General features: G+C 40.7%; 1 protein-coding gene across 4 annotated transcripts in view; it reads left to right on the plus strand.

Annotated features, from left to right (window-relative positions):
* ncapd3 (non-SMC condensin II complex, subunit D3) overlaps positions 1 to 23912 on the plus strand; it is a 41843-nt gene that overhangs the window by 7556 nt on the left and 10375 nt on the right. For all 4 annotated transcript variants that reach the window (XR_013809452.1, XR_013809453.1, XR_013809454.1 and 1 more), the window contains exons 2-28: positions 1054 to 1235; positions 1915 to 2077; positions 7045 to 7211; positions 7534 to 7704; positions 7796 to 7857; positions 7933 to 8020; positions 9684 to 9817; positions 10630 to 10702; positions 11099 to 11224; positions 12152 to 12404; positions 12666 to 12704; positions 13043 to 13129; positions 13244 to 13317; positions 13475 to 13609; positions 13702 to 13922; positions 15978 to 16169; positions 16258 to 16355; positions 17029 to 17138; positions 18408 to 18515; positions 18797 to 18911; positions 19377 to 19472; positions 20363 to 20601; positions 21131 to 21210; positions 22220 to 22357; positions 22579 to 22712; positions 22951 to 23159; positions 23360 to 23470. Coding sequence is in view for 1 of the 4 variants with exons in the window: in XM_079688618.1 (XP_079544744.1) it covers positions 1054 to 1235; positions 1915 to 2077; positions 7045 to 7211; positions 7534 to 7704; positions 7796 to 7857; positions 7933 to 8020; positions 9684 to 9817; positions 10630 to 10702; positions 11099 to 11224; positions 12152 to 12404; positions 12666 to 12704; positions 13043 to 13129; positions 13244 to 13317; positions 13475 to 13609; positions 13702 to 13922; positions 15978 to 16169; positions 16258 to 16355; positions 17029 to 17138; positions 18408 to 18515; positions 18797 to 18911; positions 19377 to 19472; positions 20363 to 20601; positions 21131 to 21210; positions 22220 to 22357; positions 22579 to 22712; positions 22951 to 23159; positions 23360 to 23470 (3605 nt within the window). In the remaining 3 variants the exon portion in view is untranslated. The remainder of the gene's footprint in view (positions 1 to 1053; positions 1236 to 1914; positions 2078 to 7044; positions 7212 to 7533; positions 7705 to 7795; positions 7858 to 7932; positions 8021 to 9683; positions 9818 to 10629; positions 10703 to 11098; positions 11225 to 12151; positions 12405 to 12665; positions 12705 to 13042; positions 13130 to 13243; positions 13318 to 13474; positions 13610 to 13701; positions 13923 to 15977; positions 16170 to 16257; positions 16356 to 17028; positions 17139 to 18407; positions 18516 to 18796; positions 18912 to 19376; positions 19473 to 20362; positions 20602 to 21130; positions 21211 to 22219; positions 22358 to 22578; positions 22713 to 22950; positions 23160 to 23359; positions 23471 to 23912) is intronic.

The following is a 23912-nucleotide window of genomic DNA, read 5'->3' on the forward strand; positions in this document are numbered from 1 at the left end:
AATGATCAGGTGTGCCGCGGAAATAATGTTTTGAATAATTTGTGACAAAATCGTTCTAAACACTCAGAGTCCTTTAGCTCACCTGAGCCCCTCAGTCTGACAGGAGAGGACTCTCCTCCAGCTTGTTGTGGAAACAGCTCCTTATGTCCGTTAGTGCAGCTAGCTAACCAGATGCTAACATCACGGTCCCCGCTAGCACCGGTCCCTCTCTCTCCCTCACTCCCTCTCTCCCTCACTCTCTCTCTCCCTCCCTCACTCCCTCTCTCCCTCTCTATCACACTAAATGCGCTATCGCCACACACACACAGAGCCGAGCTTGAATTACACAAGCACACGTGTATTTCCATGCAACTCTCTGATTGGTCTGGTGTGTTGCCTCTGTTGCGTTCACTGAACACGGGAAATTACAGTCCTGCCGTTGTCTTTTGTGTTATGATGAGGTTCACGTAAAGCACGGTTAATGTATTATATTATTGAGGTGTCTCAAATATACGTCAATCAAGTGGCACCTGCTAACGGGGTGGTGGATGATAGGTTTACATCTAAAAACATATTTTTCAAACATTATTATTTTAATTGTCTTTTTCTTTCTTTTGTTACTTTTTTTTTAACGGTCTGCGATCTACCCGCACCGCACTCGCGATTGACTGGTTGGCGACCACTGCTCTAGAGTGAATTTGCTTTACATTCACACGATCGACAAGCTGTCGATTTATTAAAAACAACATTTTTCTTGTCTAATTGTAAAAGTCATTTGTTGATGGTCCCTAAGTGAAAGCCTCGCTTCGCGGAGAAAATCTCCCCATTAAACTGACGCTGCTGGCTGGTCGCGAATGTCCGTCGAATATCCAACCTAAAACTAAATTCACCGTGGTTTACATCTTAATGTTAAACCTAAGATAAACCTTTACATGTGGTTTCCTTTTTTGCATACACTTAGTCCTGGCCCTGAAACATGAACCCGCTTTTTATTTCCCACACAATTTGTCAAAGTTCAGTGTGTTGTGGTGGTGTGTCACTTTAGTTAATTTGATAATAACTTGTGATTTACAGAATGGGTCGACGCAGTGTGGGACTCAGAGTTCACAGAGAGAACCCCACTGGAGGACACCATAGAGGACGAACTCGCAGTCAGTGGGAACAAGCCCTTTAAGACCCTGTACCAGTATTTACTGGTCCATCCTGCTGACCAACAACAACAACAACAATCTGCAGGCAGAGATGGAGCGTCACAGGTAAAACTCATCCTGCACCTTCTGTACACAGATAGGAGATACAGGCTGTATAGCATTTCTTACTCTAGTGACGTGTGCATATGTTTAATACAACATACTTTTAATAATCCCTGAAGAAAAATTAATGTTTTACTTATTATTGTTATTTAATTACATTAAATACATTGGCCAAAAGAAACACATTCACAAACAGGACCTAGGGGAGGGTGTCAAAGTTTGGTGTCAAAGTTTGGTGTCAAGGAGGTGAACTGGCACCTCTCCAACTATAACTCTGCACTCTGTGTTTTGGTCCGATTGGGACTTGAACCGACAACCCCTTGGTTCGCAAGCAAAGTCCCTACAGACATAAAACTGCAGCGGCTCATGTTTATATTTAACTGTGGTGTGTACATATAACAACAACATGAGTCTGTTAAATGTGGACATGCAAAGATGTTTGTAATTGAAATTATGTGATCATCTGGTCATCAGAGTGACAGTCTGTGGGAGGGACAGTAAAGGATGTGCAGAGAACAGACTGGGGCAGAGAAGGCATAGATAAGCTGCTCATCCATCATGTTGCTCACATACCTGACATTAGCTGTATGTATTAATGGGGGATATCTGTTTTCTCCTGTCTGGTTGAACCAATAAGCACTGCCTGTCTGTATGTCTATCTTTCTCCCATGATGCCCTGCAGAGTATCTGGGCGATCCTGGGGGAGAACAAGGTGTCCATCAAGTCTCTGGTGGCTGTGCTTTCCTTCTTTGTCCTGGGAGGAAAAGCTAAAACAGCCAACATCCAGAAGAGGGTGAGCAGTCTGCACGCCGCCTCCATCTACCTGCTGCTGCTGGGAATCCCAGGTGAGGAAATCCGAAAAATATATACCTTTTTAGAGGGTCTGCATATGATACAGTTACAATGTCTAATTTGTAGCCATTGTGTGTGTGAACACATTTGGAAGCAGTTTTAAATAAACTAGTTTATCCAGATAGTCGAAACCACTTTATTTGGAGATGAAAATGAAAGAAAGCTAATTTTAAATGTTGGAAAAGTGCACTTAATTACTGCTGTAGCTATTGTATTGGATAGGAGAATTCAAAAGGATTTAGTAGAAGAGAATCCGACTGCACTTTCACTATCCGACGTGTTTATGATGCGCCAGCGGACGTCATGAATGTGCGTCTGTATGGAGCTATTTCAGGGTCATAAGTTTTGATCATTCAAAAAAGTACAATTTATTTGAAAGTCCAAGTTTTCATCCTAAACTTTGAAAAATACAATGTTGTATTCAAAACAAAAAAAAGTATTTGAAATAATTTTTCAGGTTGAATATTATTTTTCATTCAGTTCAGCAATTTTTTTAATAAAATATTTATTTTCATATTTCACTTTTATACATATTTTGATATTTGAATACTTTTTTTCAGTTTCAATTTTTTTTTTTCAGGTTTCAATTTTTTTCTTTTCGCTTTCAGATCGTTTTTCACTTCCAGATCTTTTTTTTTCGCTTTCAGATCGTTTTTTATTTCGCTTTCAGACTTTTTACCCTGATATTGCTTCGGGGGGCGGGGCTTACCAAGGAGTAGTTTGGCACCCTGAGTGACAGCCCTCTCTCTGTCATGATGCCTTCATGGATGTTAGGTAGCGCAAGAAATACAACTACACACTTTCTATACACAATACTCCCGTGATTGGTGGTAAACAAAACTGATACCAGCATCAAAGTTCCGTTAAGCGAGCTGTTGAGCATCGTAGTTGGCAACAATCAAAGTATAAGAGCAATAAACTGTGCTAGAATCTGAAATCACGTATTCGCAATCAAGCGTTGTCCTTCCCCACTTCCACGTAACTCCATGAACGCAGCATGGTATTGGCTTGGTTTTTGCGATCAGAATCAGAATACCTTTATTAGTCCCACAGGGGATACATTTACATTGTTACAGCAGACAAGAGCCAAAGACAGCTTACCTAAAGGATGCATACAAAAAGTATTAAAGATTACAAAAAGAAAATATATATATTTTTAAAGTTACACATTTTACATAATACACACCCTGTGACAGTTCTGCGGATTTAGCAGCCAGGTATATATTGCACAGTTTTTAACGGCATGTATATATTGCACATACTGCAAATATTGCACATAGTTGGTATTTATCAACAAGAGGTGTTATAGTCTGTGTTGTTTTGTGCGGAGTCTACTAGGGGCTGTGCTGGTTGTATAGTCTGACCGCTGCAGGAAGGAAGGACCTGCGGTATCTCTCCGTGAGACAGCGGGGGATGGCGTCAGGTCCACCAGGACAACCTGCTGGCTCATTGCGGATACGTAATTTCTAACACTCTAACACAGTTTATTTGTACTTGATTGTTGCCAACTACGATGCTCAACAGCTCGCTTAACGGAACTTTGACGCTGCTCACAGTTTTGTAACATCCATGAAGGCAACATGACAGAGGGAGGCCTGTCACTCAGGATGCCAAACTACTCTTTGGTAAGCCCCGCCCCCCCAAGCAATATCAAGGACAAAAGTTTGAAAGCGAAAAAAGAAGATCTGAAAGTGAAAAACGATCTGAAGGTGAAAAGCAATGTGGAACCTGAAAAAACAAGATTTTAAACTGAAAAAATAATTGTTTTGAATCTGAAAACGAAAAATCTGTGCTGAAAAAAATATGGATTCAAATATCAAAATATGTATAAAAGTGAAATCTGAAAATAAATATATTGTTCAAAAAAATTGCTAAACTGAATCAAAATAATATTCAACCTGAAAAATTATTTCAAATACTTTTTTTTATTTTGAATACATCATTGTATTTTTCAAAGTTCAGGATAAAAACTTGAACTTTCAAATAAATTGTATTTTTTTGAATGATCAAAACTTATGACCCTGAAATAGCTCCATACGTCTGCTGCTGTGGGTAAACTATGGAAACTACAGTTTTCTATACAGCAGACTACAACATGGATGTATAATAAGAACGAGGGACTACTGTAAACTCATCTAGAGACTGCACCGTGCTCTGATGCTGTTGTTTTATGCTTTATGAACGTGGATAACAGAAACATATTCTTCATGACCAAAGTTGGAATTGAAATAAAAAAGGAAAGTGAAACTTATGTTCGTCACCCTCTCCCTCCGGTCCACATTAATACAAATGATCCCAATACGTATGATTGTATGAAAAGATCTTAAAATCAATACAAATGTATTTATGATAAAAGTTAGTCCTTAACATCTATCACTGTGTATATCACCATTCAAACATCTTTTAAAAGTTGAACAAACCCCACACAGCTCAGTAAAGACTGTGAAATGTTGACTTTATTTGATAATTTCAGTAAAAAGTAACGTTCATATTTCTCTTTTTGATTATAATACTGATGAACGTTCAAAACAAAGCACATGATATCATTTCTCTGTCATAATCGGTTGTTTCCGTGAACGGCCGACTGTTGTGTGATGGCAAATGCTGCGGCTGCAAGGCATTTTGGGGCAGCATTTTCTCCTCTCCTTTCGTCAAGGGAGGTCCAGTGGTTCCTAAGCTAAAGGAGGTTATAAAGGAAGTTTGAAACCTCCTTTCCTATCATCTAATTCGAACGGCACTTATCATGGCTGCCACTGAGGGACTTCCGGGTCATTTCACTCCGTTAGGAAGGTTCCTAAGCTAAATGGACCAGTGTTTCCCACAGAATTTGATTCTATTTGTGGGGGCACCGCACCGCACCCCGCCCCCCATCTAGAAAAGCCAAAGGTCCCTTAACCTATTCGGATGGTCCATGCATCCACCCCCCCTCAAATAAGATAATACAAGCAAATTCATGGCTGCTGAAGACAACGATATTGTTGCTCTGTTTTTCATTGTTAATGAGTGAAACACACCGGAGTTGAGGATCCGTGGGCTTTATTCTCCCAAAAATATCATTTACAATTTACAATTCAGGCATTTCGAAGACGCCTTATTCCAAAGCAACTTACAATGACCAATTACAGGGACATTCTCCCTGGAGTAACCGAGGGCTAAGTGCCTTACTCAAGGGCACACTAGTAGTGGTGTTCCAGGCAGGATTTGAACTCGCAACCTTCCGATCATCAGCCCACCTCAATATCCATTAGACTACAAAACATTTTTTTTATAATAATATATATATATTTTTTTATCAGATCCATTTGTGTCGGACGATATTTAATTGTGGCGGCCCGCCACAAATAAATCAATGTATGGGAAACACTGTGGACTATTCGACTTCAGCCCAGGTCTTAGTTGAAACAGGAAGTGTGTTTGTAAACTAAGGGTGATTACTTTAGAGCAGGGGTAGCCAACACGCTGCCCTTAGTCGCCCGCAGGGGCAACGTGAGTCGCCCGCGGGGTATGTTCTAAAAATAGCTCGCCAAGCAAATCCAAAATGTAAAAAATACTCAAAACAAAAAAGGAAATGTAATTTAAAAGAATCTACCCTATGCATAAACGAAACCTCAATCATAGCGAACTCTATCTACTTACTACAACTCTATATCTATCTAACACCCCTCCTCCCCCCACCCCCACAATGAATATCGACCAATCACGTTCTTGCTTGATTTGTGGGACCAGCGTTGCAGTCGGGAAGAAAAGCAATGTGGAGCGGAATCTCTCCACACTTCATAAGGAGTTTGACCGTGATTTTCCTTCTGGCAAATTCTACACAACACATCAGCCCCATTGAACAGCCTATCATGCCAGCCCATACAGCAAATGAGGGGCAGAGTTTTACTCTGTGTGTTGCAACTTGCATATTTATTTATTGCACTTGACGCACACACACGCATGGCGTAATTTCCATTGGGGACAGGGTGGACATGTCCTCCCCACTTTTCGAAAACACGTTTGTGTCCCCCCACTTTACAAATATGTTTATTATAATTTTTTAACGCAAGCCGTCATAGCTACGGAGGAGCATACAGCCTCTGTGAGCGAGCGAGAGAGCTAGGGAGAGCACACCTTATCTATTTAATAGATAAAGTGAGAAATCATTCCAGTGTACTATAGGACAGTAAAAAAAAAACAGTTTAAAAGGGGAGTGATTAGTAAAATATGCATAAATATAAAGAAAGAATGCTAACTAGATAAGATAAGAACGAACAAGTTTAAATGATTTGTTCTTGGTTGTGATCATATTCTAAAGATGTTTGGATGATTGAAAAGTATACAGCTCCCTTTCATCTGAGTGTTGAGAGCTGTATCCATCAATTCATGTTGTGCTCAAAGTGCACCAGATTGATGCATTTAACGTCAACATTTAAAAAACAATCTTCACGGGGTTGTATGCCCCCGGCCCCCCCTAGAGGAAGTGAGGTCCACCCCCAAATAAAGCGGGTTAAAATAATTAAATAGCATACATTTTATTTGAACGTAACTCCTGACTTGTTTTATTTTGTGAAAGTAGCTCCCATCCTAAAAAAAGTTGGAGACCCCTGCTTCATTTTCCCTTTTGCCCTTTTGCCTAATATTTTACGTTTGTTTCTTTACTTTGTTATTTAAAAAAATGTCAATGCAGGAGGGAACATGTAACTTAATGAACATGTGCTTACTTTACAAGGTTTTTCACACTTAAAGTAAAGGTTGTAAAAAAAAAAAAGGGAAATACTGAGAATAACAAAAAAAAAAGTAAGCTAAGGTTATAGTTCGCACAACAATAATAGCAGAAAAAGTATTCAAAAATGCTGGGTAGAGGAACAGCCTTACTTGCGGCTCTCTTCCGGGAAACATTGTCTTTCATCAGTGTTTGGTCTTGTAAGGTAAAATAAGACATTTCTATTGATGAGGCAAACATTTTTATTTCTTCCAGGGAGCATCGCCAACAAGGTTTTCCATGAGGTTTTGTTGGACACGTGTTCGGACCTGACCTCTCACTGCTGGCCTCAGAACTCCGGGAAAAAGCGCAAGAAGGACGGCCTGAAGAGCTCTCAGGCAGAGGGCAAGCGCTCCAAACCTCAGCGCAAAGACAATGCAGAGGTCAGTTCCTGAATCAGAAATGATGGTAGGATAGGAGCCCAAACAAGCAGGTAGAATGTTGCCTTCTGGAAAAAATGTCATGCTGTGAGAGTAACCATGAGAAGGGAACATTTTCAGAATGGCCCCTTCTTATAGTCTTTAAAAAAAGATAATCACTGTAATGGATTATTTATTGTCTACCAGCTGATAATCAAAGGTCACTGAAACGTTTTACATTACATCTACTTAGGTTTATTATGTGGTATCCAAAATAGATGCACATGTACTAAATCATTTAGTTTTAAAATGGATTGTAGAGGGTTACTGTCTCTGTTATCCTCAGATGGACGTGGATGAGGCAGATGAAGAGGAGGAGGAAGAGGAGCTTAATTTCTCTGGTCAGGACCTGATGAAGATCAGAGAGGCTGTAGTTCAGCTGGTTCAAAGCCTCCTCAGACTCCTGCAGACGTTTCCACTCAAAGACAGGCCGCAGAGTGCCGGCAGCTTCACACAGGTAACATGATTCCATCATCACACCTAAACACACAAACACAGACACACACACACATTTCCAGCAGTGTTTCAAGTTTGCATTTTCTCTGCAGATCTTCAGCAAGTTGCTTTCCTTTGAGCCGATTGTTGGAGGGTCAACATTTTCTGCTCAGCAGTGAGTTTTCTTCCTCCTCTTTCTGTTGGATGATGTATTCAAGACTTGAACCAGCTGAAAGTTTTTTCTGCACAGAGATATCAACAAGCTGAAGAGCGTTCCCGAGATGGCTTTCTACGGCCTGCAGCTGCTCTGCTCGCCAACACACGGAGAACAGAAGGATGTAAGATCCAATGATTATGGTCCATGTGGGGGGGCCATAGTAGGCACACTAAGGTTTACATGTAAACTCAATTGACTAAAAATAGAAATGTTTACCGACTTCTGTTTTGTGGATTTGTTGACATGAAAAGTGACTGTTCGTGTTTTATCTCCAGCTTTGTAAATTCATTACTTAAAAAAATGCTATCAAATCAAATGCTATTTGATATATCTTATCCTCATTCAAATTTTAAATATTAATTATAGATTATGATGGAATATCCCCCAGGAGACACATGGGTAGCTGTTACACACACACTCTCCACACTGCAGTGACAACGAGCTAGATCAGGGGTCTGCAACCTTTTTGACCAAAAGAGCCATTTTGCTCCTTTTTCCAAAACATTTTTTTTGTCTGGAGCCGCAAAACATATTTCATAGCTTGATAGCAAATAAAGTTGTATTTATTTTTATATCAGACAAAAACTACAGTTTTTTTGCATTTATTACATTATATAAAACTGTTAACCTCTAATAAGAAACAAAGAACTCCTATAAGGAGAATTAAAAATAATACACAGGCCTACTTTAAAATAAATTAAACACAGCACTTGGGGAGTCATCTGCACATTTGAAGGAAAAAAAATATTATTAAAATGGGCCCACTTTGAAATAAATAAAACATATAGCTGCACCCTAAAAAGAGTTAAAGGTAGGGTAGGTAAGAATGGAGAAACCAGCTTGATTGCGCTAGAATTTGAAAATACACAACCGGAAAAAATCTGCCTCTTCCTTCAGACTTCCTCACAGAGCCCCTCCTCCAACACACACGAACGCGCACATGACCAATGAGGGCACGAGATAAATGTGTGCATAGATGGAAGGCTGACAGGCTGACAGGCAGGTAGGCCATCCAGTTATTTTAGCCGGGCCGGCTCAGATGATTGGTCTTGCTTTTTACAGCGCTACAACTTCCAGAGATACATTTTTGTATGTATTTATTGTCAAAGCATTTAATATATTCATTGCTATCGGGATGTTAAGAGCATTCCATGGAATATAACAAAAAGTGTTTTCTGAAATAAATTACATACCCCATTGAATTATGACTGAAGATCGTCAGCTGTCTTCCTCTCCGTGTTGTTCCCGTTGTTTCTCGATACGTAAAGGCTGCAGTGCAGCACCTTTGACAACTTCTCTCTACATATCAAACATACCGGTAAACCAGCATCGTTTGCTGTGAAAGCATATAACTCTGTCCACACAGAATTAAATCCTGTGTTCCTCCGGTACTTTTCTTTGATTTATCCATAGTTCGCTCATCGAGCCGGGGGTCAGGTTATTCACCCGCAGGAAAAGGCGCTCGTGCGGGACCGTAGCAGGATGTGACGCATATTTTAGTTGACCTAATTAAAACCGTTTTGTTTTTTATTTATGTGTCACAGTATCACCTCAAAAATACAAGATACGAAACATTTTCAACCATGCAACAACATTTAAATAGTCCTAAAAATACTTTTATTTTATTTCCTTCTTATTTTTTGTCTAAGCTCAAGGGAGCCAGAGCAGAGGGCTTAAAGGGCTGCATGGATTGCCGACCCCTGAGCTAGATGAACATATTCTCTCTTTGTTCAAAGCCATAACAGAGGGCTGTTCCTAATCTAACTGAAGTGTCTGTTCTGCAGTCCCTGCGCAGGGTTTTCCACCAACTCCACTACGTCATCCTGATGATGAAAAAAGGCAACCGAGGGAAGCCCACCCCACTCGTACCCAGCCCAGCCATCCTCTCCACCCGCGACCACGCCGTCCACTTTATTTGGTAAACATCTATTTTAATTATGAACCAAGTAAAGTAGTCAACCATTTGAATAAGTTGCACAGTTTTCGATTTGACTGAATATCCATGTCGAAATGTATAAAGTTTGAACTCTTAATCATGGATATAAACTGAGGTATGAAGAAATGTTTCAGAGTTTCTCTTTTATTTCTAGTGTGTAATTGCACTTGTTCAGCAAAAGAAAAATTGGAGAATCCTTACTGCCATCTGATTTATCAGCATCTCTCCAAACAGTAGTCTTAGGTTACAAATATATAGAAGTCAGTCAGAAGAAGTCGAAGAAATCTAGATGGTCCGGTGGCATGATCCCGCAAAAAGATTTTTGGCCCTAAAATTCTACATTTGGTGGTCAAATATTATAGTAAAAAAACATTGGATTTGTGCGTTTTAGCCAAGATAATGCATAAAAGCTATTCATGTTTAAAAGAACTTAATTCCTGATCAGTCTGTACTTAAGCAAATGAAAGTCCTAGACCTTAGAAATGTAAGAAACGATCCCGACAAGGTGTCGACGATCAGGAAATGAAGGATTTCCTGATAATTGAAGTGCATAGGCCAACTTACGCTTGAGGTTCTTTAAACTTAAGTCCGACGTCTGAATAAATATTCCAGGGGCCACTCGCAAAAAAACATGCAAAATGGGAGAACAAATAATCATGAGATTCCACAAATAAATATAGAGTGGGTGGAGGCGGGACGGATTTTTAGGGAACATTTCTAGCCATTTGCTGTAACTCTACACATGTTATGAACCTTAATGACTTTGTACGTGATTTCTTTGTTTGTGATTACAGTCATCTTGTGGAGGACCTAAAAGAGCTGGCGCGGCCTTTCCTGCAAATCCTCCTGCAGCACATCTGCTTTCAGGTACATCCTCCAGCAAACACTCAGCAGTCATTCACTTCCTGTTGTGTAAAGTTCAGATTTATTTTCAATTCCGAATTTACACATCTTGTTTCAACTCTTCAACTCCACTCCTCTTTCGTTTCTTAATCCTACCCATGGGAGATGCGAGAAGAGAGGAGGCGAGGGAGAGAACCGAGGAGTTAAGCCAACAGGAACCCCCCCTTTCCCCCCCCCAAAAAAAGGAGATAAATCCTCACTCTGAGCATCTTCTTAAAGCAACGTTAATGAAATATGAAAGGAGGCACAGCGGCATCAGCTGTCCAATGTTGTTTTATACTGGAATGGTTCGCTGTTTCATTCTTATTAGTTGATGCTTGATTATAACTATGATGTCATGTTTCTACTGTGGATGTTTAGATGGTGGAGAAGAGTGAGATAAGGAGCCATGGAGCCCAGGCTGTGGGCATGTTGATCTCACAGATGACAAGTGCAGACTACGCCCGCTTCATCAAGTGGCTGTTTAACTTCTCAAGAAAAGCAAAGGTGAAGCTTCAAACCGCTACACATCTGTATATTCTCTATAGATATTGATCATGATGATTTCAGCTTTTCAGGAAAATACTACATAAAAGTATAGCTACTTCAGAGTCACTCATTGAGATATATAGGAGAAATGTTTTTCTGAAATGGCAGTTTAATTGATTTTATCATTTTTCAGAAGCATTGAGAGATTATGAACATTGTGCAGATGTTGAAGTGTGAAATACTTCAACCTCTTTTAGGTTTACCCAGTATTATCAGCTAACTGGTAGTAAATAAGATAAGATGTACTTTATTAATCCAATTTTGGGAATATTTGTTGTTGCAGCAGCAGAAAACTAAACAAGGCATTGCACATCATAACAAATTAAAAGAGTAGAAATAACAATAATAAAATATAAACATCTCGAAATAGAAATAAACCAGCATTAGAGAGGAAGAAAAATATACAGATGACCGTGAAGATAAAAAAAGTATAAACTGTCTGACTAATAAAAACACTATTGAAGGGCCAATTTTCTGTTAACACAATATAAGCAGGATATCATGTACATAAGTGTGCATGGAATGGAATATTCAATTTAAATATCATTATAAAATGTACAGTGTGAATGTTATAAGTCCAGTTAACCAAGGAGAAACTATGGAGAAGCGGGTTCTCTTCCAGCCAATGCTACAACAACAAAAACAACGTATAGTAACAGAAAGGTAAAGTGGAGTAAAAATGAACTGGAAATGCCGTTTTATTTTCCGCAGTGCAGAGCCTTTCAGCTCATGGACAGACAACAGTTTGAAGCCTATAGAGGAGATGCTGATTTCCTCATTTCTAAAGTTGGCTTTAAGTCACTCTAATCTCAATATACTTCACGCTTCATTACCACTATCAGGAATATTCTGCATGTGTCTAATCTGTTATGCTGGCTCCTGTAGGTGGCGGGTCGGCTGTTTTCCATAGACGTGGTGATGGTTTTGCTTGAGCAGCCAGAGAGGAAGACGGAGGAGTGTCAGGACCTGGAGCTCCAGTGCTTTCTGCCACACAGGTTCCTGATCCAGAGTCTGCTGTTCGCTCGGCGGACGGATGACTCGCCAACGGTTCAAGGACACTCCCTCGCCTGCCTGGCCCAGTGTCTGGAGCTGCCTTCCCCTAATGTCACCCGGGCCGTCCACAACCTCTTCTCTGCCAGTGAGGCGCACAATGGGCCTGTAGATGCACTTCAGTTTGAAATGCTAGTGCAGAATTGGGCTAATGTTGGAATTTAAACCAGGACCAGTTTAAGCAGAAAATGCACTTTGTAGAACTGAAGTATGAAAACACATCTCATTAAATTATTAGGGAACATAAGAGGACATTGTATATATTTTCATATGCATATTTTAGGAGCTGTTGTGTTTGTTCCATGAGCTGTTTCCATTAAAGTAACATGTCTACTCTCGCTCTGTGTAGCTGGAGCCCAGACAGTGCTGGAAGGTGAAATCACAGAAGGTACACGCTTTTGTTTTTTTATACACACTTTCCTATTTGACTGACTACAGAGGCTAACGGTGTTTCCCAGGATAGAAACCCTTTTTTTGTTTAGTCTGCCTTGTTTTTTTAAAAGGATAACTTATAACAGCTAAAGGTAACATTTGAGGCAACAAACACAAGGCCGCTAAAACTTCACAATCTAAAATCAAAACTATCTATAGGACATATAGCTGTAAAAGGGTGTTTTTAAAGTCAGTTAGCGAGTCTTACAAGCTGATTAAGCATTCAGTGATAGTGTGAGAAAGATACAATGAGGACATTTTAAAATGTGATGAACTTTGCTGTGACTGTTTCAGGAAGTTCCCAGGCAACTCAGAAAACGTTCCGCACTCTGCCGTTCAGGACTGTGGAGTTCAGCAGCACTGAACCCTCCGACTGTGAGGGTGAGAATCCATCCTCAGCTCACATTCAAATGATTATTATAACATGCATTAGGTTGTAAATGTATACACTCAAAGTCTGACATTGACAACAAATAAATGCTATGTTTGATGCAGCAAGAGAGAACCTCGCTCTTCTCCTGCGGCGCGTGAAACACTCAAAAGTTAACGTGAGGAAATCGGCACTGCAGGTATCAGAAACGTAGTTTACCAAATCCCAATATTGATCAGTACAATATCTTATCCTATATATGTGTTACGCCCTGGTTTTTTTGTGCATTATCCCTGTGCTAAATAAAGAGAGGCACAGATGACCTTTAACGCTGTGGATTTGCCTTCCCTCCACAGGCCCTGGTGGGTCTGCTGAAACACAACGTGGTCCCCATGATCTGGGAGAACCTGGAGAAGCTATCGGAGTGCTGCAGAGACCCGGCTGTGTCCGTGAAGAAGAAGGCCCTGTCCTGTGTGGGAGAGCTGCTCGCTGTGAGTCTCAGCCAGCAGCCATAGAGAGAGACGACCTTAGAAAATGTGTTGCACATTCTAAAGAGTTTTTTGTCCTTTGCTCTGAGCACCAGGCTAAGCCAGAGTGCACCGTGGTGCAGAAGGCGTGGTTGCAGGGCGTGCTGCCGGCTGTGATGGACGCTGAAAGCTCGGTGCAGGACAAGGCCCTGGAGGCTCTGGACCAGGTGGTGCTCTGCTCAATCAAAGCGTACTTTGCCGGCCGTCACCTGGATGCGGGTCAGAGGCTGACCTGGGACCTGCTGACCCTGCTCTGTAACGAGTGCAAGAACCTCAGGTTGGACTGAAGACTTTATTTGCCTTTTATTTTTCTTATTTGTTAATCCCCTATTTTTATTTATTACCAGGAGGAAAATGTTGAAGTTGCAATGTGTAAAATATGGCTGTACTCAAAGTAAAAACTGTACTAAAGTGTAAATAAAATTATAACCAATATATAAATCGATAGATTAAAGAATACAAAAATCCACAAAATGTCATGACAAAACTGGAGGTCAAAACATATTATAATATATCACATTACCGTAATTTTCGAACTATAAGGCGCACCTGAATATAAGCCGCAGCAGCTAAATTGAATGATGTGTACATATATAAGCCGCACAGGATTATAAGCCGCAGGTGTTTTAATGTCTAATTACCATATGTAAGGGTTCGTGCACAGAGGGGATTGTCGGGAAAGAGATGGCTGTTTGAGGAAGCTCCCATTTATTAACATTTCAACAAACAAGTTGCATATTTGCATAACGTATTCAAGTGTTACCATTTAGTGCAATAATAGCTACAGAACATGTACTGTGCTGTGTAAACTGTACTGTATCACGTTTCAGACACACAAACTTTTCAAACTTAAACGGTGCGCTCCCAGCGCACGTTTAACACCTTTGCACAAACTGTCTCGCTCTCGTAATGTCTGTCTGTCTTGCTCTCGTTCTGTCTCTCGTACCACTCTCGGTTCCACTTTTACTTTTGCGCGCTACCTGTCTCACTCTTTTCCGGCCTCCAGCTTTTCCTGCTGGAGCCCGCCGCTTAAAGGTGGGGGGCGCGGACCGGCCATAGAGCCCATAGAGTTAAAGGTGGTGGACTGTAACCTGTAAAATCCATGGATTTAGGAGGTCCCCTCGTGGCCGTTAGCTGTAAAAATCCATAGATTAGCCGCACCGTTATATAAGCCGCAGGGTCAAAAAATAGGGGAAAAGGCGCGGCTTATAGTCCGAAAATTACGGTAACTTCAATCTTGATTTTTGTGAGTAAAAACTAATGGCAGTTTTCTTTTGTTATATTTATGTTGATACTGTATATCTGACTAAGATAGTCCTTCGACCGCTATCTTAGTCAGCCCCTATAATTATTTTAATGCCAAGGCCTAATAAGACGTAATCTCACAGCTAATTTGACTGATATCAGCTTTAATTAGGCATTTTGACAAACTTAACAATTCTTTTTTTTTACTTTTTATTTAACCAAGAGAAGTTTCATTGAGATTCAAAATATCTTTCACCTGAGAGTCCTGGCTAAGATCAGCAGCGCAGTTACGGCCCGTCCACACACAGGCATGAAAAAAATCTTTCAAAGCTTCGCCCATTCACTTGAATGGGGCGACGTAGAAGATTTTTAATCTTCGCCGAACTGCATTGTGGGGAGCGGAGCATGACTTTGCAAGCATCGTGAGCATCAAAAGTTGAGAAATGTTCAACTTTTGATGCTCCCAATGCATGCGAAGCTGGCATCAGCCAATCAAATCCCGTTTATGCAAATCCCGCCAGTGCAAGGGCTAGCCAATCAAACCGCTCATTTCCTCATATTCCAAACTAGAAATTACGGTAGCAAATCACCCGGTTCTTTACGACCAGAACTATTTACCGGGATACAAACCGGAAGAACCAGGCATGGAGTGAGGTGGCAGAGACAGTGGGTGAAACTGGTAGGTTTTCACCTGTTTGGGGAGTTTATATCCAGTTTACTTCGTTTTAACATTGCTATTGCTCTGTATTTCGGGGGCGGGAGATTCATGTGATTGGTTGTTGGTCGCATTGCTCGCAAAAAATCGCCAAGCTTCAGACACGCCCAGCATCAAGATTTTTCAAGATTTGTTTCATGCCTGTGTGGACGGGCCGTTACAGACAATACATTAAAAACAGAGAACATATAGTCACAATCAGAAAAGTCAACATACAAATCATCTACAGACAGAGCTGCCTACTTCTCAGTTCATAAAAAGCACTTAAAATCTGTTAAGAGAGACCAGCACCCTGAAAATAGCATCATTGCTTAAGGAATGATCACATCGTAATTGCTGCTGCTGACCTTATTTTTTGTCCTCTGTCCCTAGCCGATATTTCAGCAGGGCCTTCGGCATCTGGTCCAAACAGAACATGGTAACACAGACGTTCATCACCAACCTGATCTCCCACACTGAGGCGGAGCACGCTTCCGGGGCCTGGCTGCTGCTCTCTAAGGTGATTGCTTCAGCCTCCAGACTGCCCTACGAGAAGATCCTGGACGCCTGGGACACCATGATCAGGTGACAAGGACAAACAATTTAGCTCATGATTTATTTCCTGCTCAGATTTCAGCTGAGAGGATTTTATAATGTCTCTTTTTGCTCTTAGTTCAAATGATGTTCCTGTTACAACCAGCTGTCACATCCTGTGTGTGATGGGAGACATCGCCAAACATCTAAACACAGATACCAGAGACAGGATAATTGGTAAGTTCATGTGGTGTGCCAGGTGGGGAGGGTTACTTTCAAAATATATTCCGTTAGTATTACTAGTAACCTGTAAAATAATATAAATCCGTTCTACATGCATTTGTTAGTGTTTTTCTTTGATTTGTTTTTCATATAAAGATTCTGTTGGATGTTTGTTATGCAGGGTTCTTACGGTCCTTAAAAACCTGGAAAAGTAATTGAAATGTAACTAAAGTTGCATCAAATATAATTTATATTTTATCTAATCGCCGAAATAGTAATACTATAATGATAATAAATACTGTGTATAGTAATGAAACGTAAAATGGCATTTAACTGTCGAGGTATTTTGCTGGTCAGAGATTTTAGTTGCATTAGCCTGTAGAGGCTAGTAAGCCGATTTGTTTTAGATAGGCACAGCATGTTTCATATGCAGACCTTATTTTCCTGTTCCATGTTAAAATAAACCTTTTTCAGTGGTACCGCTGAGAAAGAGTAATTTTTTGGTCATGGAAAATTAGGTAAAGGTCATGGAAAAGTCATTGAAAATCATTGGTGAAAAAGTGTATGAACCCTGGCTATGACGACCCCAGACCTCAGTTCTGTGCAGCGCAATGGGCTGGAAATTGCATTTAGAGCTCCTCAAGCTTTTTCTTTCTGTGCATTCACTGCCATGTTTCTCTGTCTCCAGATGATCTCATGTCTTGGTTGAAGACCTTCTCTTTGCCTCTGGAGGTGATCTGTGCCGCTGTGGAGACTCTCCATCAGCTCGGCCGGAGTGAAGATATCAAACAGACTCAGGTTGGAGATCTTGCTACTTTACAACTAGTGATAAACAGAAGTTTATTTTTCTTTACCAGCATCAAGCAAATTGGATGTTGTTAGAAACATCTCACTCAACACCAGCTTGAGTTTCAATAATCAGGATACATGTATTTATTATCCTTGCAAGAATTGAAGTAGTTATCACATACAGCAATATGGTACAAGTAGTTCCCCGAACAGTGTCCTTCACATGCTTATATACAAGAGAGTTTACAGTCTCAAGAGGGAGAAATACTGATTCAAGGCAGTATGCAATGCTTTGGGCAAGTTAGCTGAGGCCCTGATCAGAAATGATCATTCTTGTCTTATGCCAATCTCCCTAGAGGCTAAACATCATGTTAAACTTAGTCACATAGTTATCACATGTCTATAACAGCGGGCCATGCTTATCTCCTAGGATGTCACACATCCTGTCATATACTTGGACCTCTGTTATCATGCGCTCACGTTCAGTATTTTCTAGGGATGTCCCGATCACCTTTTTTTGCTCCCGATCCGATTCCGATCATTTGATTTTGACAATTTGCTGATACCGATTTTTCCCGATCCGATCTTTATGCAATGCATTAAGAGAGAAAAAAAGCATTCAAGTCGTCCCTTAAGGTTATTTTTTTATTTACGGTAAATTGGATATTCTATCCAACATGGATATAGCTTATTTTTTTCACAGCAGCATTGGATCAGTTCAGTTGTGCATCATTGGATCAAAACAAAATAAAGCTTATCAGTACTCGTTAGCTTACTGCTACAATTAGACACTGCGCCCTGCTCACTCTGTTGCCAGATTTGAGAGAAATAAGCAACCAGGTCTATGAAAACAAGCCCCAAAGAAGCAACACATACATGATGTTGTGTAATTTGAAACCAAAACTAAGGCCTCAGGATGACTTTAAGACTTAAACATGGTCATTTTTGTTTTGTAACATTGAATACAAAAAAAAAAAAAAAGTATTTATAAAAAAAAAAAAAAAAATCCTGATCCCCGATTTTTTCCCCTTCTTTTGAAAATCACGTGATCGGCTCCGATCCTCGATCACGTGATCGGATCGGGACATCTCTAGTATTTTCCCAATCGGATGTTTAATGCTTTTTTTTAAAACAATTTCTCTTTATTCAAATCTTTACATATATTCTCCCATTATGATGTCAGCTTCTGTCCTTTATCATTATTAAATCAAAATACTACTCATCTCAAATTTCAACTTGTCATGTGTCGTGGTATTTGATTTACTTTGTCTTCTTCAGGCTTTTCTGAACCAGCACTGTGGTGAGCTGGTGTCGGTCTGCGAGGCTTATCTGGCCCCCATCATTCTGAGTGAAAAGGGGGCCCAGAACCTGAACGAGGAGCTGATGGTGAGATCTGACCCTTCACTCTCTTTTCCTTCTTACGCCAACATCTTTAAGGGTCACCTATTATGCAAAATCCACCTTTACATGTCTTTTATACATAAATATGTGTCCCGTCTGTGTTAAGAGATGAGAATGAGCCGATCAGATTTTGGCCACTTTGTGATATCACAATGTTTTTGGCTTGTGCAACCATTAGCCAATAACCAACCAAGGTAACTGGTTGACAAAGTACTGAAACTAACTATGTGTCACACATAACTCACATAAAATGCTTTCTCGTCCAGGTCAAACACCTCCACACTCTGGGCGTGGTGTCACTCCACTGTCCTGCCAAGGTTGGCAAGAGGACAGTGCTGCTGGTGGAGTCGGTCCTCACAACACGTTCTGAAAAACTGCCGGGTACGAAGGATTGACATCTGTGAAAAATAAATACAAAAAATAAGGCTTCCCCCTGGAAGAAGCCTGAATGAAGTGTTTAAGGGTTGTTTAATCTAATAATAATAATAAGCAGCACTAGCAGAGTAAAAATCAGCCCGTGTTCACTGGTGGACAGACACAGTAATGGAGACCTGTTTAGCATTTGTGTATTGAAATTATTTTATAGGATGTGTTGGATGTCAGAAAACCCATGCTTGAGGCAGAATATGAGCAAGGACTTCCTTACCTACAGTTTAATCTTAAGTACAGTTGAGTAACAATTGATGCATCATCAGTGTACAAAAAATGCACTGCCAAAGTGTATTAATCCATAGTATTTGAGGAATGTCCAATATTTAAGTGAAATCTAATTTATGGGCTTTCAAAATGTACAGTAAAAAATAAATGTATTAATGTGTTGTTATTGTGTATGTTGGTGGTTGACAGGGTATCAAGAGGAGCTGCCTGCGTCCCTGCCTCTGTCCCAGTTCAAAGCTAACTCTATGCCGACCAAAGTCAGAGCGCACGGAGTCATCACTTTAGGTCAACCATCTCCTCTCTCTTCCTGTGTCTCTTTCAGTAAAGTGAAATGTTGCTCCCTGCCAGAGGTGGAAGCAAAGTACTCATTTAAAGGTGGGGTAGGTAATTTTGGAGAAACCAGCTCGAGTGCGCTAGAACTCCTCCATCACACACGAACGCGCACATGACCAATGAGGGCACGAGATAAGTTTGTGCACAGATGGAAGGCTGACAGTTAGGTAGGCCATCCAGTTATTTTAGCCGGGCCGGCTAAAATGATTGGTCGTGCTTTTTACAGTAGGTAAAAGTTGGATTTTTTGTCAAAGCACTTATATCGGGATGTTAAGAGCTTCCCATGGAATATAACAAAAAGTGTATCTCGAGCCGGTTTCTCAAACTTACCTACCCCACCTTTAAGAGAAATGTCCCCTGTGACTGTAATGACTAGCGTTGTTATCAGAGATGATTATCTTCTCAATGATTCGAAATTTAGTCGTTTGTAAAAATGTTGAGAAAATGATGTTGCAATTTGTCAACAATGACAACTTAAAAAGGAAAGAAGCAAATCTTAACATTTCAGAATTTTCAAACATGTTTGTTTTATGTGAAAACGACGTAAACCAACTTAAAAGTAGCTCTTAAATTCAAATTCTTCTTAAGATTTCTGTGCAAAAATCCCTATTTGCATAGTTGCGAGTGACTTAAGCTATCAGATATATGTAGTGCAGTAAAGTACAATATTTCCCTGTGAAATGTAGAAAAAGTGGCTTCCCTACACACAACACCGGTACCTTTAAAAAAAATTATACTTAAGTTCAGTACTTGAGTAAATATTTTTAGTTACATTCCTCCTCATAGCCTCAGCCCTGTGCATTTCTGCCGTCTCGTCATACATTAACGTGTGTCTGCTACAGGTAAGCTGTGTCTGCAGCACGAGGATCTCATCCACAAGTACCTGCCGGTGTTTGCCAGGGAGATTGAGGAGGGCAAGGAGGTTGCCGTGCGCAACAACGTGGTGGTGATCATGTGCGATCTGTGTGTTCGATACACCAACATGGTGGATCACTACATCCCCAACATCTCCGCCTGTCTGGGAGACAACGAAGCCATCATCAGGGAGCAGACGCTCATCATGCTGACCAACCTGCTGCAGGTGGGAACTGATCAAATGACAGAATGCAGCAGAGTATCAAGATGGACGTTTAACTGGGAACTGCTTTCTTCTGTCTTCCTATCTTTCCACATAGATTGTTTTTTTAACTTCTGTTCATGTCATTATATCATTTATCTGGGTGGCGGCATTTCAAGATTTAAATGTGCAAATAGGAGCAATTTGACTTTAATATTTGTTTCTGATATTGAGCTTAAAAACAATTAATATAAAGGCTATGTATTAAGAGCTCTATGAAGAGACATTATCGAGACGTACAGATTTATGTTTGATTGAAAAGTAGGCTTTTTTATAACTTAAAACTAGATTATAATTTGGTTGGAAACATCTGATTGCTCATTAAATACACAACCAGGTTCTGCTCATAAATGTACACATTGACAGATTGGACAGCAAAAAACATTGCCACATTCAAACCTCTAAATCTTCCTTCTTTCAGCTACTGGGCTGTACTCTTTTAGCTTGGTGTGTTTTCCATGTCTGTCCTAATGCCGTTCTTCTTCTCTTTCAGGATGAGTTTGTGAAATGGAAGGGCTCCCTCTTCTTTCGCTTCATGGTGGCGCTGGTTGACCCAGTCCCTGCCATCGCCAGGTATGTTACTACGGTTTTGGCGCAGTGGTTAGAGCGTTGGTCATCAGATCAAGGGGCGTTGGTGAACTCCAGTTCGAATCCCGCCTCGGCCGCCACTGCGTCAGGCCGTTGTGTCCTTGGGCAAGACACTTTACCCGTATTTGCTCCTGTGGGTATTGTCCACAGTAATGACTCTTACATGTCTAATATGTGTAATGTGTAATTGTAAAGCGCTTTGAGCACCTGTAAAAGCGCTCTAATAAAAAAATGTAATGCATTATTATTATTATTATTATTACTATGCATAGAAAACAAAGAAACGTATTTTAACATCCAAATATGATTTTACAACGATGTTGACCCTGTTTCACTGTAGGGATTGAAGTGCAGGCTCTGTGGTATCCAATGTGGTGGCCAGGGCTGCATGATGTAGTTCATGATTTGTGTTGATTACTTACTAAATGTACCCTTTTTAAAGTTTCTGTAAATATGTATTGGTTATCAGAAATCCTTTATATTATATTAGTCCCACAGCGACTCACAGTCAAGTCAAATGTTCGAAATATTTAAAAGTTACTTAATATAAATTAATTTACATAAATAGGATCACCCTCATAGTACCTTTACCTATATGATAATTTGATGAGCTACACGTAGCATTTTAAAAGCAATCATTCAAACAGTGTAGTGCTCCCACCGAACTTTATCCACATTTTCTCTGGTCTAGCTACATGCACAGAATCCGTCAGCACTTCAGCATTAGGTAGTCGTTCACTACAGAGCCTGTTTATAAGTAATCGTCACTTTACTTGGTCAACTGAGGTCAGCTGTTTCGATAACAGACACTCAGTTTTCCTGTTCTAAAAACAGACATGTGAACTAACCGCAGACAAAACTACATGATGGACTCTTGAGTTGTATATGGCAGATATGGTTATCCCCAGTACTGTTAAATGGCCACCCGTACTCTAAGCACCTAAAGAAATCCACCCTGATATTCAACCTAAGCGCTTCGTGTTTCCTGTGCCAGTCTGTGTGAATACTGCCTGCTCCACCTGCTGCTGAAGAAGAACCCAGAGATGTTCAGCCAGCACTTCATCGAGTGCATCTTCCACTTCAACTCCTACGACAATCACAAGTCCTACAACAAGTTCCCTCAGAGTGAGAGGTGAGGATATCATTTCTGTCATCCCGTTCAAGTTTGGCTTTGTTTTGCTGATTATTACAAATGTGACATGTTAAACTCCGCTTTTTTGTTACAAGTGCACAAATAAACTGAAACTGTGCACTGCAGTATCTATCCTGTTACAATACATTCAAAAATTATTTGTAAGTGAATTTAATACTTTTTCCTCTTCATTCATCGGCTTGTTTTTTAAACATCTGCAGAGAAAGGCTTCGGTTCTCCTTGAAAGGTGCTCGGAACCGCGAGAAGCGTTTTCGCATCTACCGCTTCCTGTTGGAGCACTTCACAGACGCCCAGCGCTTCAACATCACCATAAAGATCAACCAGACCGTCTTAGGTGTGTGTGCTTTAGGATGTGGAAGCACAGCCGGATAGTGCTCGTCCATAGATCACCAACTCCTTTACAGCTTGATGACTCAAATGATCAAATCAATTATTTTGATGAAAGTGGATTTATCATACGTTAAAATCCTGGGGCATCTTTCACAATTTCTTTGTGAATTCTTGAATTTTAACCGATTTAGGCCTGGAGGAAAAAAATGAAATCACTTAATCTTTTACATTTCTTTTCCCAGCATGCTTTGCAGACGATGAGCTGCCTTTGGATGCAGATGGTGCGGACATTTTGTCAGAGACCTTCAGAATCTTGAGTATGAAGGAGATGAAGCTGCAGGCCATATCCCATCCAGCAGGAGGCGTCGCAGCGGAGGTGGTGGAGGAGGAGAACATGGCCACAATGGCTCAGGCCGTCATGCAGGCCGCACAGAAGAAGGTGGTGTCGCAGGTCAGCGGTGTGGGAAAACTAACTTTTTGGTCAGTGACCCGCTTTGCTCAGAGGCTTATCTTGGAAGCTGGTCTTCAACTTTGATCTGATCTGACTGTTATGAAGCGAACAAGCTGATCCCCACGATACAACAGTATATATATTATTATTTAGAATATAAAACAGTGTGCAGCTCTCAGGCTTTCTGCTTTGATCCACAGGTCCAGAAGAAGGTCTTCATAGAGAACGTGGTTCCTGTCATCATCACCCTAAAGAGCCTGCTGGAGCAGAAACGCTCTCCTGTCCTCAGAGACCTCATGGCCTACCTTCAGGTGAGACCCCACCACACCGTCATTGATTAAATAAGAGGGAATTATTGTTCAGCACGATGACAGGCATCATGAAAAACAAGATCAAATGCTACAAGTTCTATTGTATGAATACTGTATTGTATTACTTTAGATATTTCTAGGTTTGAGTATGGTTTAGATCAGTGGTTCTCAACTGGTCAGGCCTCGGGACCCACTTTTTACTTGGTCAATACATCGCGACTAGGGATACACCGAATATTCGGCCGCCGAAAATTATCGGCCGAAAATGGTTAAAAAGGCCCTTTCGGCTTTCGGCCGAATGTCAGAGAACAGGGTTACGTTGGTAACGTGTTGTTGTGATGATGTAATCAAAACGCGGCGACAAGCACAGCGCGCGACCATGCTCGCGGCTGGCTCACAGCCAACATGTCTGGCGCTTGGAGATATTTCAAAATATCAGAGA

The sequence above is a fragment of the Notothenia rossii genome (assembly GCF_949606895.1).
Source record: "Notothenia rossii genome assembly, chromosome: 6".
Lineage (NCBI taxonomy): Eukaryota > Metazoa > Chordata > Actinopteri > Perciformes > Nototheniidae > Notothenia > Notothenia rossii.